General features: G+C 35.9%; 1 protein-coding gene across 1 annotated transcript; it reads right to left on the reverse strand.

Moving 5' to 3' along the window:
• Positions 1–7,692: 7,692 nt before the first annotated feature.
• LOC134841349 (trichoplein keratin filament-binding protein-like) lies at positions 7,693–17,681 on the reverse strand. Its single transcript, XM_063857277.1, has 5 exons — positions 17,655–17,681; positions 13,641–13,897; positions 10,657–11,124; positions 8,744–9,551; positions 7,693–8,300 (listed from the first exon to the last, which is right to left on the reverse strand). The coding sequence occupies exons 2-5, from the start codon at positions 13,875–13,877 to the stop codon at positions 8,059–8,061; spliced, it is 1,755 nt and encodes a 584-aa protein (XP_063713347.1). The 5' UTR covers positions 13,878–13,897; positions 17,655–17,681; the 3' UTR covers positions 7,693–8,058.
• Positions 17,682–20,177: the final 2,496 nt, after the last annotated feature.

The raw sequence follows: 20,177 nt of genomic DNA on the forward strand, positions 1-20,177 counted from the left end.
ACTCAGTGACCTGATCGGTCGTTTTCGTGCTATTGGATGTTAAAAGAACAACAATCATTTATATTCTTCGCTTAAAGGTGTTCGGTCGGAAAAATTATCACTTCAGAAGATAATTCCAAGCATTTGCTTATTCTATTTTGAAGAACTACTCTGTCAAAATTCCAAAGCGCAAAAAAACAAGGATTGTGAAATCTACTCGAGATAAAAACCTCCTACTTTAGATAATGTCAACAAAAAAGTGAACTGGTATTATAATTCAAGCATGGGCTTCTAAAAAAATTCAACTCAACAATATTTATAAATAGAGGCGAAGCTGAGCTTCGCGCCACTTACGATACAAAATAAGAAAAAACTAGAAAAAAATCGAGACAATAGAATGTGAAGACTCAAGAATTATGACAAAAGCTTTTTTCGCTTGCCGAATGACGCAATATGAGTCCAATAGGCCGATATAATACAGGCTACAGGCCGAAACCTATCAAGCTGAAAAAACTCGTTATGAAATATGAAAAATTTGAACTATAATTTCTATTAAGACTTTTAGTATTTTGCGCGATCCAGAGGCAAGCATAAAAATATGTTTCCGATGAAACCACTCGAAATTAGGTCACTAAGGCAATACAAAATAGGCCGAAATCATTTGAGCAGAATCATGTTTTTAAGCGAAAAAAAAACAAAAGAAATATACGAAGTCGAGGCTAGTAAAAAAATTGCAAGCAACAGAGGTAAATCAGAACACTAGTAACAACTATAATCTTAGAAAAACTAAAAAACAACAATTCTACAATATGGCAACTCAGCCGACAATTTTCTTTAAAAACGGTTTTTTTTTCGCGTTTGAAAAAAAAACAAGTCCTATCAGATTCGAACCCAGGAACTTTGCCCTCCCAGGCGCATTCGATACCTCCAGACAAAGTGTGCCAAAGCGCAAGGAAATTGGAAATCATTCTGAACTTAACCGAAATTTACCATTCCTTTTTTTGGCCATTCTGTGAATAACGTTGTTTTTGGGGAAAGTCTACTGCCCGATTGAAATACCCTTGCTTATTGCTAAGGTAAATAAAAAAGCAAAAAGATAAATTACGTAAGACACTACCAAAGCGACAAATATCTTAGATAGATGTTCTAAAACTATTTTAAAAACAAAATTTCGACTTTCTTCGCTGAACCGTTGATAGAAGACACATTTCAATTTGTTAATCAACTCCAAGAACAAACAGGATTTGAGAGTTCTCAATTTCATGATGTTGCACTTCAATTAAAAGACTTAACGCAATAAATTTAACGCAATGAACTTAACAACTATTTCGTGACACGCAGTGGGGATTAACATTGATCAGGTTTTTACTCTGGTACCCTAAGAAAACTCGTAAAAATAAATCATACTGATGATACATGACCAAGATTCCAACTGCATTAACAACAATTTTACCAGCAGCGAAAAAACAGTATGAAATAAGGTTTCTTAGGATCTTGTGTTATCTCGCCAATCTGTATTCTTAACTCTGACGTACAGTGTTATACGCCCACTTGGAGTCCAAGGAGTGCATTTTAGAAAACCACCATAATTAAGATAACAACATAGCCAACACAGACGACTTGGAACGTTTTTCGTGACCTTTACACTTTTGCTGTTCAATAGTAGTTTACCTTCATTTTAACAAAGGAAATGAACTGAACTTAAAAAAATCAAGTAAAACCGCGAAAAAATAAATTTGAGCCTGAACAAAATTCAAGATCATTGAAAAAACCATAGCGACTTCTTTAAGAGTGTGAACTACGTAAATGTTTTAATGTTTCATAAAAGATTAAATTAATCGCAAATACTTTGCTTCGGGAAATTTTTGTACAGCTTATTCCGACTAGAGTTCTCTAGGACTATCCATCATTTTGACTTAAGACTTCTTAACTATGAACTACGTATAAATCGATGAGTAGGCAGATGCAGAAAAAGACACATGAAGATATATAAACAGATAGATAGATAGAAAGATAAGTAGATAGATAGATAGAAGCATAGAAAGATAGAAAGAATGAAAGAATGAAAGAAAGAAAGAAAGAAAGATAGATAGATAGATAGATAGATAGATAGAAGATAGATAGGTAGGTAGGTAGATAGATAGATAGATAGATAGATAGATAGATAGATAGATAGATAGATAGATAGATAGATAGATAGATAGATAGAGATAGATAGATAGATGGATAGATAGATAGATAGATAGATAGATAGATAGATAGATAGATAGATAGATAGATAGATAGAGATAGATAGATAGATAGATAGATAGATAGATAGATAGATAGATGAATGGATAGATTGACAGGCAGATAGGATAGGATATGACAAGTAGAACGAGAGATAGATATATAGATGGATAGACAGATAGATAGATAGATAGATAGATAGATAGATAGATAGATAGATAGATAGAGATAGATAGATAGATGAATGGATAGATAGACAGGCAGATAGGATAGGATATGACAAGTAGAACGAGAGATAGATATAAAGATGGATAGACAGATAGATAGATAGATAGATAGAATGATAGATAGATAGATAGATAGATAGATAGATAGATAGATAGATAGATAGATAGATAGATAGATAGATAGATAGATAGATAGAGATAGATAGATAGATAGATGAATGGGTAGATAGACAGGCAAATAGGATAGGATATGACAAGTAGAACGAGAGATAGATATATAGATGGATAGACAGATAGATAGATAGATATATAGATAGATAGATAGATAGATAGATAGATAGATAGATGACTAGATAGATAGATGACTAGATAGAGATAGATAGATAGATAGATAGATAGATGAATGGATAGATAGACAGGCAGATAGGATAGGATATGACAAGTAGAACGAGAGATAGATATATAGATGGATAGACAGATAGATAGATAGATAGATAGATAGATAGATAGATAGATAGATAGATAGATAGATAGATAGATAGATAGAGATAGATAGATAGATAGATGAATGGATAGATAGACAGGCAGATAGGATAGGATATGACAAATAGAACGAGAGATAGATATATAGATGGATAGACAGATAGATAGATAGATAGATAGATAGAATGATAGATAGATAGATAGATAGATAGATAGATAGATAGATAGATAGATAGATAGATAGATAGAGATAGATAGATAGATAGATGAATGGGTAGATAGACAGGCAAATAGGATAGGATATGTCAAGTAGAACGAGAGATAGATATATAGATGGATAGACAGATAGATAGATAGATAGATAGATAGATAGATAGATAGATAGATAGATGACTAGATAGATAGATGACTAGATAGATAAATGACTAGATAGATAGAAAGATAGATAGATAAACACATAGATAGATAGACATACAAACAGATAGATAGATAGAAAGATAACTAGTTAGATAGATAGAAGGATAGAAAGATAGAAAGAAAGAAAGATAGATAGATGAATAGATAGAGATAGATAGATAGATGAATGAATAGATAGACAGGCAGATAGGATAGGATATCACAAGTAGAACGAGAGATAGATATATAGATAATAGATAGATAGATAGATAGATGACTAGATAGACAGAAAGGTGGATAGATAAACACATAGATAGATAGACAGACAAACAGATAGAAAGATATATAGACAGATAGATAGATAGATAGATAAATAGATAGGAAGATAGAATATTACGTATATAGATAGAATAATAGATTGATAGATGAAAGGATGGATAGACAGACAGATAAGAAGATCTAAGATAGATAGATAGATAGATAGATAGATAGATAGATAGACAGACAGACAGACAGACAGATAAACAGCCAGACAGACAGATAGATAGATGGAGATAAGGACATATTAAGATATACAGACAGATAGATAGAAAGATAGTTAGATAGAAAGATAAGTAGAATGATAGACAGATAGATAAATAGATAGAAAGATAGATAGACAGATAGATAAAAAAGATAGCTTGATACATTTATCGTTAGATCGATCGATCAATGAATAGAAGGATAGATAAACATATCGATAAATAGATCGATAGATATTGGATATTACTAGCGAGTAACGCACCTCCTGTGCTTCAAATAGACTAGTGAACGTGAACTTTGTATTTATATAAGTTATATAGAGAAAAAAATAACGAAAAGCATGCAACTGTTACAATAGAAGGGGGAATTCAACAACTCTTTTGATTTCAAATTTCGAACAATAAAAACAAATTCATCTAATGGATTTTGTAAACTAAAATGGTCAAATCCCCAAAACTACTGCGTTCAGATCTTCGTATTTTTATTTCAAAATTGGCCAACTTCATGGCCGACACTCCTAAAATGGCCGGCAGCATACCACTTATCTTTCCATATTTGTAAAAATGTTGAAACAATTTATTTGCAAAATCAACCGATTTTTAAATGAGATTCATAATCGAGCGCATTTAAGTTTCTTGAAATAATTGTAAATTTAATGAAACAAGTTGAAATATCATAAAAACGCAAAAATTGAAATAAAAATGTAGAAAAAATATCAGGATGGAAGGCCACATCTACATCCGCTGGTAGACATCTCTCTCCACCAAAGGGTCAACAATTTCAAATTTGAAAAGTATACTTTTTTGAAATTTAAAACTTTTGAAAAATTTCAAAAAAGATAAAAACGTCATATCTAAAAAAAAGGTGCTGATCAGTCAAATTTCGAGGGCAGATAAAAATCCTGAGACTACCGTAGACCCGCCCGCCATAGCGTTGAATATTTTTTAAACTTTTTTTTGAACCTAAATTTTGAAAAACAATAAGAAACGGCATATCTCAGAAAGTCAGATGATTTGAGCATTCAATTTTGGAGCCAAGATCTGCAACCTTTGAGACTAACCCGGGACCACTCCTATATGAGGCTGGGAGTTTCAAACTTTTAAATGTTTTTTTTTATTCAAGTTTTTTTGAAACATTTTGAAAAAACGTCATATCTCAGAAACCAAAAGAAAATGAGCAGACCATTTGGAGGCAAGATTTGCAACTCATGCGAATACCCCGAAAGCACCTGACTACAGGATTGGCAATATCAATACTTAAATACTTAATAAGTTTTTTACGTCTAATTTTTTGAGGTTCGGAAACTTAAAAAAATGAGCAATCACATTTGGATGCAAGATTTGCAACGCTTAAGAAAACCCTAAAAGCACCTCAAACTTCAGAGAAGTTTGAATTTTTGTCAAATTTTTCATATCACATTCTATGAAAAATTTTGGAAAAAAAATCAGAAAAAAGGGTCATATCTCGGAAATTAAAAGATTTGAGCAGTTATATTTTGAGGCAAAATTTGCAACCCTTGAAATTACACTGAAATCACGCAACTACAGGTTTGAGAATTTCACTTTTCGTAAAAAATTTTTTATATCAATTCTTTGAAACTTTTGAAAAATCATTGAAAAATGTCACATCTCGGAAATTACACGGACTTGAGCAGTCATATTTTGAGGCCAAATTTGCAACCCCTGAGAGTATTTTGACAGCACCTAACTTCAGGATTGAGAATTTCTTATTTTGTGAAATTTTTTAAATCTAAGTTTTAAGAAAATTTTCGAAAAAATCACAAGAATAGTCGTAACTCGTAACTAAAAATTTGGGTATTAACATTTGGAGGCCCAATTTGCATCCGCTGGGGGAACCCACTCAGCATCCCACTTTTGGGTTGCTAATTTCAAATTTGGCGAAATCATTTCAGCTGGAAAAACCGCTGGGGGAAGGAACCCACTCAGCATCCCACTTTTGGGTTGCGAATTTCAAATTTGGCGAAATAATTTCAGCTGGAAAACCGCTGGGGGAACCCACTCAGCATCCCACTTTTGGGTTTCTAATTTCAAATTGGCGAAATCATTTCAGCTTCTTAAGCATTGCAATATATGATATAGCTTAAACGTGCAAAAATTCTTTCGTTAAGCATGCAGGAATAACACGTTGAAAAAGCTTCAACAAGCCGAGATAAGGAAGCCCGTATTTAAATATATAATAGATAGATGATAGAGAGATTGATGGATAATAGATTAGAAAAAAAAATAAGAAATTTTAAATAATACTACGAATTTTAAAAAGTTAAGAAACTTGACATATTCAATTTCAAGTCGCAACTCTATAGGGGGTTCTTGAAGCAGAAAGTTATATTGAACGCAGAGAAAAAAAACAAGCATGTGTTGAATGAAGCCGATATATAGATGAAAGTGAACACATGTTGAGAAACGCACTAGCATGTTGGGAAAATTTGCTAAACCTTTACCATTAAACATACAAAAAATTGTAAGTTGAAAAGCTCAAGCGTGGCGTTATAGTGAGGTATGCATCTGATTATGCAATAGGTTAATACTACGGGGCAATACATGGCTATGTCTCTTGTATGCACCACTTTGTCATGGATCCTAGCCTTGAACTACTTTCACGGATACAGCAATCATCAGGCAGCTAATGATTCGCTTAATAATAGCGGTGCTAGCTAAATCATAAACTCTTTAATAAGCGCATAAGCTTTGCACTTAAATGTGAGAGTTGAGTAGGCTAAAAAATGACCAAATATACAGTGCTGATTTAAATTAACCGGACAAAACGAGCTAAACTTGAAATTTAAAACAAGTTTTTCTCAAATTGGGTTGAGTTTAGGTTAAAACTTATGAAGACAAAACTTGCTGAAAACTTAGCAGAATTCATATGGTGTAATTTGTTTTGCGAAATTCGGGCCCAAAATTTTACCCCAAAAATGGGTCAATTTGGCTTTTCTTAGTTAATCAAAAATTACGCCAAAAATACCAAGTCGATCACAGACCTAAGTTACACCAAAGTGAGCCTCTTACGTAGTCTTACAAACTTTAAGAAGGCTATATTGTCCGAAACTTTCTATAAATTAGTTTATTTTTGTTTGATAGACAAAAAAGGTAGTTTTTTCTATATAAAATACCAACTTTTTGTTTAAAAACAATTTTCAAACGGTTTGCAATTTTTTTTGGCGAATATACCCTTCTTAAAGTTTGTTGGACTACGTAAGGGGCTCACGTTGATATAATTATGTCAGTGATCGACTGGGTATTTTTTTATTCCAAAGATGGCGCTATAAAGACTTCAAAAACTAATTTTTACTGGAGTATAACCAAGTTTTCAGGACTTGAAAAAAGTAGCACCCGGCTTGTCCTTCTATAATGAGCCTGCTCGCTCGTTTTTTCAAGTCTAATTTCGAGTGAAAAAAAAAATGAAACTGGTTTTCCTCAACACTTAGAAACTATTTTGGAAAATTTTCAATTTCGTTCGAATCACGACTGAGAGCGTTCCAATATGATACACCACACGACCCATTCCGATGATTATTTGTTTAATTTGTGGAGTTTATTTAAGGTAATTAAAATTCAAACGGCAAAAGATCGCATTAATGATGAGTATTTGTAGTGCCAAAATTATTTCCGGAGATTATTGGTGGTGCCAAAAGTAGAAAGATCGAATTAACGGAAAAAAAATTACGACCGATTTAAGTGTCTTCACTATGTTCATTGGAACTTGAGAAAAGTTTCTGTCTTCTCTAGCATATTTGGTGCTGCCTCGCTGAATTTCATCGATCACTGATTTTAATTCAGAAACGAGTCAGATACTAGTCTGCGAAAATTTCAATAACCTCTCAATTAGAAAATAATTGTACAAATAGTTTCAATTCAGATCTAGAATCTATCAAGTGGCATTATTCACATTTATGATAATACTAATTAGTAATTTCAAATAACCTTCAGAGGAGGTATGCAAAAACACCAACTAACCAGCATAATATTCCGTCAGTTTAACAGTTTCTACTGAAGGCCTACAATGCAACTAATCTCTATATCAAATCCAGAAAAATGGCAGGCCTCTGATGATATATATCCTGATATACACTGTCGGATAACTTTCTTTCGAGTGTCCTTTAAGAATAAGGCAAGGATTGGAGTGCTCTCTTATTACTGATATGTGAATTCTTATTAGGGGGTTCAATTGCGAAAATATGATACGAAGCGACAACGATTCATCACGGATTCTTCCCTGTGTCCCATATATTGTTGACAAAGTGGCGTTGCTGTGAGTTGCTTTGAGGTCGTCTTCGTCCCCCACCAGTCGGTGTGTCTATGACGTCATTCGCGTGCGGACTCCTGAGTGTTTCGAGGTCTTCCAGTTCTCCGCCGTTCATGACATTCGGTGTCTTCAGCTTGGCATATGTCTTCGGTTGGTATCCCCGTTGAGTGATCACTCTGCGCTCTTCCTCGACCAGCTCTGAAAGATAACACGAATCATATCGGATAACTAATACGCCTATTTTATTCCTTTACCGACCTGTTGTTTCGGTAACCGAACGTCTTTTTCCGGGTGCAAAAAATGGGGTGAATTCTACTTTTTCTCGTGAGCTCTATTATTCAGGAACTATTACACTACTTCCATTTACAACACAGGTCTTGTCTTGGCATATATTGCAAAAGTAGAACACATATGATCACAAAACATTGCATGTAGAAGTTTTTATGGCAGATCAGAGTCTCATATAGTGTTTTGAGAGCTGGGACAGTAAATTTGATTGAGCTAGATCAAAATACACAATTATTTAATAAATTATGGGATACGCCTAAAATTGTTTAAAAAAACCACCAATTTTTATTTGAAAATCCCAACTGGACAACTCCAAATTAGCCCTTTCATGTAGCTTTCCCATTTTCACTCACCTTTCATTTCTTGTTCTTGCTGCTTCTGTCGTTCCAATTCTTGTTGCAATTCAATTCTTGCAGATATCGCTGCTTCTCTTCTCGCAGTGATGGCTGCCTCAAGGTCCTCTTTCCTCGCCACCTTCACCTCTTCTTTCTCCAACTCCTCGGCCTCTGCCTCCATTCTCAGAATTTGCATCTCACGAATCGCCTTCTCACGCTCCTCCATGTTTTCTCTCTTCGCTACTTCTAGTCTGCTCAATTTCTCATCCACTTGTTGCGCTCGTTCGTTCAAAACCGCCTGCAACAAATTCGCTCTCGCCGCTTGCTCCGCAGCCCACTCCGCTTCACGTTTACGCCACAGTCTTTCTGCCTCGTCTCTGTAAATCAGATCCAACTCTTTTTCAGCCTCCACGTCTTTCTGCTGCTTTTGCCTTGCCATTTGCAATGCCTCCTGTATCTCTTGGAACCTCGCTTTCTGCAACTCAGTTCGCTCAACATCCTCGCTTTGTTGCATTCTGAATAAGTTCTCGAGGATTTCGATGTCTTGCTGACGTTCAACCTTATGCTGCTCGAATCGTCTTCTAAGCTGTGTTCTATATTGTTGCAACAAAAAGCGTCCCAGTTCGAATCCGGCTCTTTGTTTCTCCAGAGCAGCTCGTTGACCTTCTAGTTCCTGTAGTTTCCACTGTTCCTGCAGCAGCTGTTCCTGTTCTAGTCGCATCTGCTGTGCTTCTTGTTCGCGTAGTTTCAGCTCCTCCATCTGTTGCACCAAATCACTGCCCAAATTCTTCTGCTCCTCTCTTCGTCTAGCTTCTTCTTCGGCCATCTAAATCAAACTATGTTATTGCTAAAAAATTTCTATGAGTTCATATTGCGCATAAGAAGAATTTATTTCTCATCGTAGCAATTATAAATCTGAACAACCCATATCGGTTGCTAGATGCCGCCCTGAATTTACAGACGCAGGTGACAACCCAAATCGTTTTTAATGTTGTAAAAATGACGAAAAATTATCGTAACAATCGTTATAAACAACCAACTAAATGAAAAGAAGAGCACAAAAGATCAAAAACTTTGCCGAGATATGCATACGGCACCTCTATTGCAGACCTTTAAATTATTCACGAATGTCTACCTAAATAAAGGTGGTTATAATGTCCAATATTCAAAAAAATTAATAAAACAATCGAAAAATTTGATTTCAAGCGCAGAATAATTCTGAAACTCGCTTGTCGTAACCCTCCTTATTCGGTTTAAAAGCAAAATTTGAGCTTGTTCACTAAGCGGTGACCGCTTCCACCAACTGTACCTCGTCTCTAAAGCCTCTCTACTACCAATAGAACTGGATGGAGGCTATATGGACGTTCGGCACCTAACTGCGCTCAGGCGGCAGTAACCATTGAACAAGTCCAAGCATCGATTTAAAACCAAAAACTTAGGGTTCAGAAGGCCAGAAATATCAAGCCCTAATAGACCTCCGAGGATATTAACAAACAAAAATAAGAAAGCAAGTTACTTAATAGCAAAAACAAATTCAACGATGTCGTTATTACTTCAAATATACAAATCCTTAAATATACAGAATATGGGCAATTGTTTGAACATCAGAGTGAGATAAATTGTCAAAATCACATCAAGACAAACAGTTTTCGCGTAACGAATAAATTGAAAAACTTCTAACCTAATAAAACTCTTTATTTGGTTTTTTAAATTGGGAATTTTCATCGAACTGAGACTTGACCTACGTGTACCGGAAGTGAATGTTTGTACTGTGTAAATCAAACAGTACTCGATATTTTCCTTCCAATCACTTCAATTTGTGTTTCCTTTTTATCCTCTCATTTTTTCTCAAAATCGTTCTTATTAATAAAATCGTTGTTTTAAGAAAATAAATAAATTAATCGTTGTTTTAAGAAATAAACACAAATTACCAGTGCCAGGGCGTTTTGCCTGGCCTCTTCCATGAGTCTGTCCTGTTCCCTGTTATATATCTCCTCGTTCAATCTCTGCTGACTTCTGTCTTCCACCTGATCTTGCCACTGGTCCACAACATGCTTCTGATGTTGCTCCAACTCCAAAGCGCGGATGTCGGGATTGTTCTCGCGCCAATGCTGATGAATTTTCGCTTCAGCAATCTGGCGTCGCTTCTCCTCTCTGGCACTTTGCAACTCCTCAACCCGGCGCCGCATACTATCTATCTTTCCCGTTTGAGGTGTATTGGGCGCTGTTCGCTGAGTTCTATTTGTGTATCCAGTGTTCGCTGTACGAGTAGTCTCCAGGTAATCTTGGTAGCCTCTATCAGTAATTTGTATGTTGTAATTGTTCAATTCCGTGTAAAACAGCTTGTCTTCTTCGACCAGCAGCTGTTTGAGTAGTCTTCTCCTAAGGGCCAATCTGTCCTGTAAATAAAACAGCTTGTAACTTTGAAAAAATTGTTCAAAATTCCATGACTGCGTTCTCTTGATAAGCTCAACCTAATCGGAATTTTTTGAACTTTCTAGTTCCGGAAAAAATATCTACCGCTTTAATTCTCTGTGCATTGCAAGAACTTTCGTCACCGATTTTTTCCATCATCTTATCCATTTAGAGAGTCCGTGTCAATGGGTGCTTTTATTCCGCAGGGAATTCTGAAACTTTTACTAGTGGACAAAGTTAAGCGCTAACATAGAACTTTCAATAAATTGGAAAAATATTTACATGAAGAAACACATAAATATTAACTATCAACATTTAGTTATTTCTGGTCTAAAAACAGTAGTTTTCCCAACGGTGAAAAATTGTACTGAACAGTCGATTTTACTTACCACGCATAACAGTTAAATACTTTAGCACAGCTATCAACGTTTTATGTTGCACGAAGAATTTTTGTTTTTGTAAATGGAGAGCTTAATTTGCCTTCCTTTCAGTAAACAAATTTGAATTTAATGCAGAAAGTTTTTCAGAAATTTGTAAATTCAGGAATTTGTAAATTTGTTTGTTGAAAACTGAAGCCCCACAAATATATTTTAGATTGAGTTGAATGATTTATCGTCATATTTTTGTTAACCCTTTCAATTAGGACCGCTAAATATTTTATTCTGACAGATAAACCTATTTTAAACCCTTTTAACATTTTGTGCTGAGAAAATTAGTTCGAAATGTCTACTTTTGGACGAAATTGAACGAACATCACTTTATGTTCACCTTCTAGAGAGTTTTCACAGAGACGAAGCTGAGCTTTGCACTACTTGCAATACAAAATCAAGAAAGCCATAAATCGAACTATCAAAATGATAACACTAGTTTTCAAAAACAATAGAATGTGAAATTGGGATTGTAGAAAAACTTACCAAGCGGTAACAAAGCCGAAAATTTCTTAGCAAAAACCCTTTGCACTAAAAAAAAGCAACAAGATTGAGATGAAAAATAAATCAACAAGACTTGATATAAAAAATAAATAAGTCCCCATCACCCTCAAACACACACACACACAAAAAAAAAACTCAATTTACTCGTCATGTGAAACATTATGAGGCCACTATGCCGATTACAACATGAGCTGAAACCTATTAAGCCGAAAAAATAAAAACAAAAAAGCCTAGTCCTAAAAACAGACACACGCACATAAAAACTTTTCGCGCGACAGAAGACTCAATATATGACCAGTAAGCCGATTTATTTAAGTCGATACCTATCAAGCGGGAAAAAAAACGAAAAGAAAATTACTGCTATGAAAATCTATTATTTCTATAGAGACTTTTAGCATTTTGTGCAATGTAGAGGTGAGCATAAAAATTACGTTTCCTCTGAAACGATTAAAAAAATAGGACTCAAAGTCAATAAAATATATGCCGAAACCAATTGGGTAGAACTAAATTTTTAAGCGATAAAAAAAGCAAAAAATAAGAAGTCAAGGTTAGTAAACTTGCAAACAGCAGAAAAAAAGCAGCACACTAAAAACAATTACAATTTAACTGGAAAACAGCAAAAAAAAAAACAACTAAGATGTGGCAACTAAGTCGACAAAATATAAGACCTACCACCTCTTTCCTCCACATCGTCAAAAATTTTATCACAGAGCCGAAGCTGCGCTTCACAAACAATAGCGAGAACACGACAAAAAAGCAGCTTTATAAAAGGAAATATATAACAAACAGAAGCCTCATACTAGTAAGATTTGCTATCCATTGTCTTCGAACCTGTGACCACAAAAATTGTAACTTCACATCCTGCCCTCTAGCCTACGAACGCTTACCAATCGGTAAACACAAACAACAAATAAAGGAGCTACATATGCTAATAAAAATCCCAACCGGTGCATTTAAGTGGCATCAAATAAAAACAGACACAATTTTGCAAGTAATAACTTGCAATATAAGAAACTGAAGGCATTCGCACTAACTTTGCATGTAAAAAAATAATTTGGAAGGATAATGCCAGATTACGTATAAATTACGCATTTCAAAAAAATGCTAGGTATATTGAGTTTATAAAATCAATTTTTTTAAATTGTTATATTGATTGAAAGAAGTAGCTTTTTTTTCAGTTCATTTGATGAATTACAAAAGCATCAACTGTGTTAACTCATTAATATTCAAATGTCAAAGCACATGCTATCAAAAAGCCGTAATAGTGCCACCAAAAGAGCTACCAATATTTGCAACCTTGGTTAGAAAAAAAAGAATAGTCGTAGTATAACACTAACTCTCTCACTTAAGTTCGCCGCTAGTGTAAATAACCATAAGTTAAATTTTAAAATATCTTTTTGTATGTTGAGCTCAGGAAATTCTTATCTTTCAGATTGCAGAAAGATTTTGTTGTCTAAAAAAATTGACATAAAAAATTTTCGTCAAAAACTATTCGTAAAAGGTCGGAAGAATAAGTGAATTTAGTAAGAATATTTAACTAAATAGTCTGTTTAATTGCTCGTAATAACCTTGTTCAAATCCTCGTACTGTTCAGTGGCGAAAGACTCCAAGCTTTGATGGAACGAATGTTCACTTCCCCACTGACTATTTTTGGTACATCGTATTTGGTTGTTCTGAAAATACTTGGATGTTTCATCCCATCTCGCTCGATTTTCGTGCTCATTCTGCCTCGACTTGCTGAGGTAGTCCTGGTACGATGGCCGATAAGCAGCAGCAGTGGTCAGATTAAGTGATGGTACAGTCATAATCTCAGGAAAGCATCTCCTATCTCAAAAATGGAAACATTGAAGGATTATTTTTCTCGTCTACAAACAAAAGGAAAGATAGCCCAAAGAAAATTGGAAAAACGTTAAGCAATTTGTTAAAACTGTTTCAGTTTCCGAGTTTGCTATATTCGGCCGGAAAAAACCTAGGTTTTATAATTGAGTATCTGACGAAGGACGGGTGATGTAATTTATGTTACCCTCTGATTACCTTCAGATTAAAAAGCCAATATTTAGGGCCAGAAACAAAACATCTGATTTTTCTATGGATGCTGAAAAAATTTGAAAAAGTACATTGTTATTTGAAAGAAAACAAACTCGCTCGAGACTAATCTACGTTTGCTATCTGCAATCAGGCCCCGAATCCAAATGCCGCAGCCCCCATAGCGTTTCTAATCAGTCCTCTCCACTGACTTTAGTTTATTGCAGCTTCATTTGTCCTCAAGCGATCAAAAGTGAAGAAGAGATCTGACATCCGACAGAAATTGGACCATCCACGTTTTTTTTCAAATCTGGGGCATTTCCGCGTTTGAGGGATAAATCAGAAGGTCAGAAAATATCATAGTAGCCAAAATTACTACAGTAGTCTTTCATCATTTCAACCAGTCATTCAACGAATTGAATTCCATAATTTACGGAAGGTACAGTTTAACTTGAATGAAAGTGAAGAGATTCAGATGGTTGGGAATCACGCCAAGCAGATTGAGAAAATTAAAACCTGCACAGAATGAACAAGAGTTGACAGAAGCACGACAAGATTGACCTGATATGACGCTATCAGATAATTATACCAAGCTGAGCTTTCGTTCCCTTTGCTCTACAAAAAAAATTATCATTACTAGTGCCGAGTGCACACTCAGAGTTCGCATCCTGTATTGCAAGGGAGATTATCTGCTTAAACAATCAAGCTGCCCTTGGTTCCTCGGTGCATATGCTCAAGTTCTTACAGAGTTTAATTTAAAAACTCTGTGCAAGGGCCAGCGCAACCCTGAATTTAAAAAGCTATTGGTTGAAGAACATATCGATCATTAATTAAACTTCTGTCTAAGCTCTTGTCATTTTAAACTGAGCGACAATCAACCACTGTGATACTAGCTATTTCTTAGAAATGTGGATATTTCTTTTAAAAAACACTCCTCATGCAACTGTTTTTCAGATTGATATCATTCCGCTGCGGGGGAATATGAATTTTCATGTGTGCTGATTTTTTTCAGTTCGGGATTTTTGGTTTATTTTTGAATCTAATCGACGTGATGTATTCACGTATGGGAAACTCAGAGCCCAACTTGCCGTCGAGGAAGCTGAAAAACTGGCGTTTATCTTCCAGAAACTTAATGCGTCTTAATGTGTTGAATTATTTAAAAATTTAACGTAAATAACATGTTATTTTTCAATAGTTAACCGTAAGTTTGTTGATTTCGAAAATATTATACAATTTGCCAACCATAGGCAGTAATATTGGCTAACATTTGGATGCAATCATTCAGTACTTCAAGAAAAAAACGATTGAATACAGCAAAAAGAAAAAAACCAACTGAAAAACATCCCAAATGCAGTAAAACTTTTTGGAACAGTTGGGTTGAATGATAAAAATGAGAAAACTGGTGTCATGCCTAATGTCAAAACATAACTTACAACGATTACCAAAAATATCGGTGATAGAGTATGGTAATATGAACTCTGTTGTAATCTCTCAGACAGTCTTGCGAGTTCTAATTACTTCTAAGTACTTCTAAGTACTTGCGACTTCTAATAATCAACAAAAATAGCTCGAAAGATAAATTTACGAAAAAAAAATTGGTACTGTAATAGCCGACGAACAAATTTTACCTGACAGAGAAAAATCATTACAGAAGAATTTAGATAGAAAAGCTAGCGAGATCGGTCAATTTGCTTTTTTGGACAAGCACAAAGTAGTAAATCAACATGATGTTACTTGCAAATCGTATCGAAAACCAACTCATACTGAAACCATTTTACTTTTTCTTAGTTCCGCATCCCTCAAGCAGCAAAAAATTGTTGACGGAACAATACCATGGTTGCTTTGAAGTACCAGTAAGTGGAAAAATTTTGACGAAGCATTAAAAATTAACGAGAGAAAACTTCGAGACAACATCAGTACCCAGAATCCTTGAAATCAAAAACGGTATATAACTCAATGGAAAAAATCCTAAATGAAACATCAAAACTTTCACAGAAAGCAACACTTCAAACGAGTTGCCACAAAATTGAGATGAAGTTTTTCTTATAGTACCCAGGAAACTTTAACTTTAAAAATAAACGAAAAACTTCAGAGGTCAAGCCCGTTGCTAGTCAATTTCACAACGCGTAAAATGAAAACTTGCCTGCGGTCGCTTAAGTCAATTTTTGATAACAACCTGAAGTCTTCTGTTATGAATGAAATCAAATGTAAAGGATGGAGTTCCTCCAATATTGGACAAAAGTATCGACATCGAGCGACACGGATAACAGAGCACCAAAAGAATGTTAAGCCGAGAGGACAGCATGTCACAGAATGCTGTTGACAATCTAAGATATTTGAATGGCAATTAGTTTAAAAAAGCAATGACGTTGAAAAATTAACATTGGAAGCTCCTGATTTAAGTAAACGCAAGCCAACTGAACACACCCGACGATTACAGGAGCCGAGAGCTCATACTGAAACATTTGTCTGGCACTGTGCATGTCAGCTTAATTCGCGTTTCATTTATTCCAATCAAAATAGACAAAATGAGAAAAATATATTAGTTGAACTTGGACTATTTGATGCTAGTTGAACTTAGAACTATTTGATGCATGATGATGCTAGTTATAGCTAAAACAATCGTATTTTCGATTTAATTTTTTTGCCATATGACTACTTTCAGCAAACAACAAATGACAAAAAAAGAACACCTTGGGCAAGTAGCAGTCTCAAAAATCCGGAGAAAACATTCAATTGCACCAATACCATAATTTTTTTGCCGGTATCTGCATCTGCTTGATTTATGAGAAGCTAGTGCGTCTCATCAGTACTACCTGCTAATTGCCCCAATTTACATTTCACCGGGTCTGCCATTCACTCACGAAGAATTATTAAACTGTTTTTTTTTGCCACGATAAGTTGGTCCTCACAAGCATTGCTAAAAAATACGCAGAGCCTGTTCTTCATATTTACACAAAAGAGCAAATACGGCACTTTTCATACACAAGCAAAAGTATGATCAATAACGCTACTGGGAAAAACTGAATGAGGAACACTTTCTACAAAATTTCATAAGTGACGCCCGCCAATTATGAGTCTACTTAATTGCTAAGTGGCGCAAGCCATTTAAGACTCATTAGCAGTACCAGTCAATTTGAAAAAAGAAATATACCCAGTAACATGACTCAATTTATAGAGCGGACGCATTTAAACTAGTATACGAAAATTTATTAAAAACATCAAACCCTGCCAAAGTTTCGAACCCTTTTATTTTGCTGCTGATCCCCTTCCCTACCTCTACGCTACAGATCCATGATGCCTTGAAGCTAAAAAGCTATTTGTAATATAATAGTTTGTGTTAATATCCTTAGCATTGGCGGTACTTAATAGCTGGATCAACATGAACACATTTTATCGCAACAATTGCATCGCAACAAAATTTGCGACTTAGGTTGGAAAAAAAGAAGTATCATACAACAGCACAAGCTATGTGTTATATATTTTTTATACGTTAATGTTGATTTCAGATATTGTTGAATAAAAGCTTTATAAAGAAGCGGCGTTTCCTCCAACAATATCTATTTAATAAGTTTATCACAACAATTAGGCTAAAAATTTGTGCAGGTTTTGGTCATGCTCTTCTTTATCGTTGCCTCCCATTATCACATCGTCAAGATAGGCTTTCGTCTTTAATAACTTATGTTCACTAATTATAGAGTCCATGCACCTCTGGAAAACAGGTACTGCATTCGTTATTCCGAATGGTAAGCGACAAAACTGATAAAGTTTCCCATTGACTTCGAACGACGTTAGAGGTTTATCACTTTCCCGAATTTCAATTTGATGGTAAGCTGATTTCAAATCAATTTTGGAGAAAACCTTCCATTCAGCTGCTTCATCAATCATAGAATCAGGATCAGAGAAAGGATACGCGTCGACTTCTGTATACTTATTGATAGTTTCTGAGTAATCAATTACCATTCTGGGCTTGCAATTGTTGCCTTTAACAACGAAAGCCTGCGCACGCCATGGTGAATGCGAAACTTCAATTATTCCTGACGCCAAGAGTCTTTCTACTTCCTTGTCCATAAATCGTGATGAGAAACGTGACTTCGTTCGGACAGGCTCGGCTACCTTGAGTGTTCTTTCAGAGAAAAGAGTTGGTGGCTCTACTTGAAGCGCTGGAAACATGGCAGATAGCATGGATACGACTGACTGCGAACCTGAAGGTCTTGTGAAACTGATTGGCTGTCTGTGGCCGCCTGGTTTGAATTCGATACTTGTATGTTCGCCTAAAACATCAGTCCCTATGATCATGTCAGCAACCAAACGATCAACTAACTTGAAAGTGACAGTATACTTGTGGCCTTGAATTTCAACAGGAACTGTCGAAAATCCCACACACTCCAAACTGGTTCGATTTGCCATCATAGTATTCGAGACCTGAGAAGACATTGGCAAGTTCAACTGCTCGATAACAGATGAGCATACGAAAGACCCAGTAGCACCAGTATCTATTAATGCTTTAACTTTATGTTTACTCTGAACAAAAACTTCATCGAAGAAAGCAGTCTCGGACGACAAAGAACACAAAACAGCATTCACGCCTTTGTCTTTGTCACTTCTATTGTCATTTGGGCCCGTAGTTGATTTACAAGCTGCTGCCCAATGACCTGCTTTGCCACATTTATGACAAGAATCATTTCGGGCCGGGCAGTTTCTACGCATGTGGTTGCCATTCAACCCACAGAACTGACAGCTAGACCCTCTACGCCCGGACGCAGTGTTCGTTTGGTATAACGAAGATCATTATGTTAGGCCAGATACTTGAGAACGGGACAAAGCTACCTGATCCAGAAAGGTTACAAACATTGATGAATTATCCTTTTCCTATCACAGCAGTTCAGTTGCGCCGACTTCTAGGTTTTTTCGCTTATAATGCAAAATGGGTGAGCGATTATACAAATAAAATCTTGCCGATATTGCAAGCAAAAAGTGCCAAAAGTTTTCCCCTTTCTCCAAAAGCTCTCGATGCAATTGAGCAATTGAAGGCCGACATTGCCAAATCTTCGCTTGTCATACCTCAGAGCAATGGAACTCCAATCAGAATAGAAACGGATGCCTCTGGTTCTGCTATAGGAGCATCACTTTCGCAGAATGACAGGCCGATTGCGTATTTTTCGCGTACTTTATCTAATGCTGAACAGAAGCAGTCCGCAGTCGAACTTGAAGCGATGGCAGTTGTGGAAGCTTTCCGAAAATGGGAACAGTTTATACGATCTTATCCAACGTCGGTTCTCACTGATCAAAAAGCCATTGCTTTCATTTTCTCCCGTCAGAAGTCTCGTATCAAGGACGAGAAGTTGATCCGTTGGCGTTTGGAGCTATCTCAGTATAGGTATGAAATAAGTTACCGCCCTGGCTCTCAAAACCTTTCAGCCGATGCACTTTCAAGAATAGCTGTTGCTCAGGATTCTCAGATCGCATTGCTCTCAAATCGTTAGCACATCCAGGGATAAACCGTTTTTGGGAATACATTCAGAGGCATAAACTCGCCTTTTCTCTAGAAGTAAAGAAATGTATTGACAGCTGCTCAACATGCAAAGAGTGCAAGCCACGGTTCTATAAATCAAGCGTTAGAAGTTCTGCTGTTCGAGCCAGTAAGCCGTTTGAACGTTTAGGTATTGATCTTGTTGGGCCAAAAACTCCATCTAGCAAGTCTGGTGCTGTGCACATGCTAACTGTCATTGACGAGTATAGTCGTTTTCCTTTCGCATTTCCCATTAAAGATACCAGCAGTAGTAGTGTCCTTGCATGTTTGCGCAATCTGTTCTCTTTGCTCGGAACTCCGGCATTTATCCATTCAGACAGAGGGCGACAATTCGTGTCCAGTGAATTCAATTCGTTCTGTCATGAAAACGGCATTTCTCATTCTTGTACAACTCCGTACCATCCTAGTGGAAATGACCAAACTGAACGTTTCAACGGTACGATATGGACGGCAATTCGCTGCATTTTACACTCACAACAACTTGGACTTGAAAAATGGGAAGATGTCCTTCCTCAAGCCCTAGCATCCATCCGAACGTTAGTATGTT

The sequence above is a fragment of the Symsagittifera roscoffensis genome, chromosome 3 (genome assembly GCF_963678635.1).
Source record: "Symsagittifera roscoffensis chromosome 3, txSymRosc1.1, whole genome shotgun sequence".
Classification (NCBI taxonomy): Eukaryota; Metazoa; Xenacoelomorpha; order Acoela; family Convolutidae; genus Symsagittifera; species Symsagittifera roscoffensis.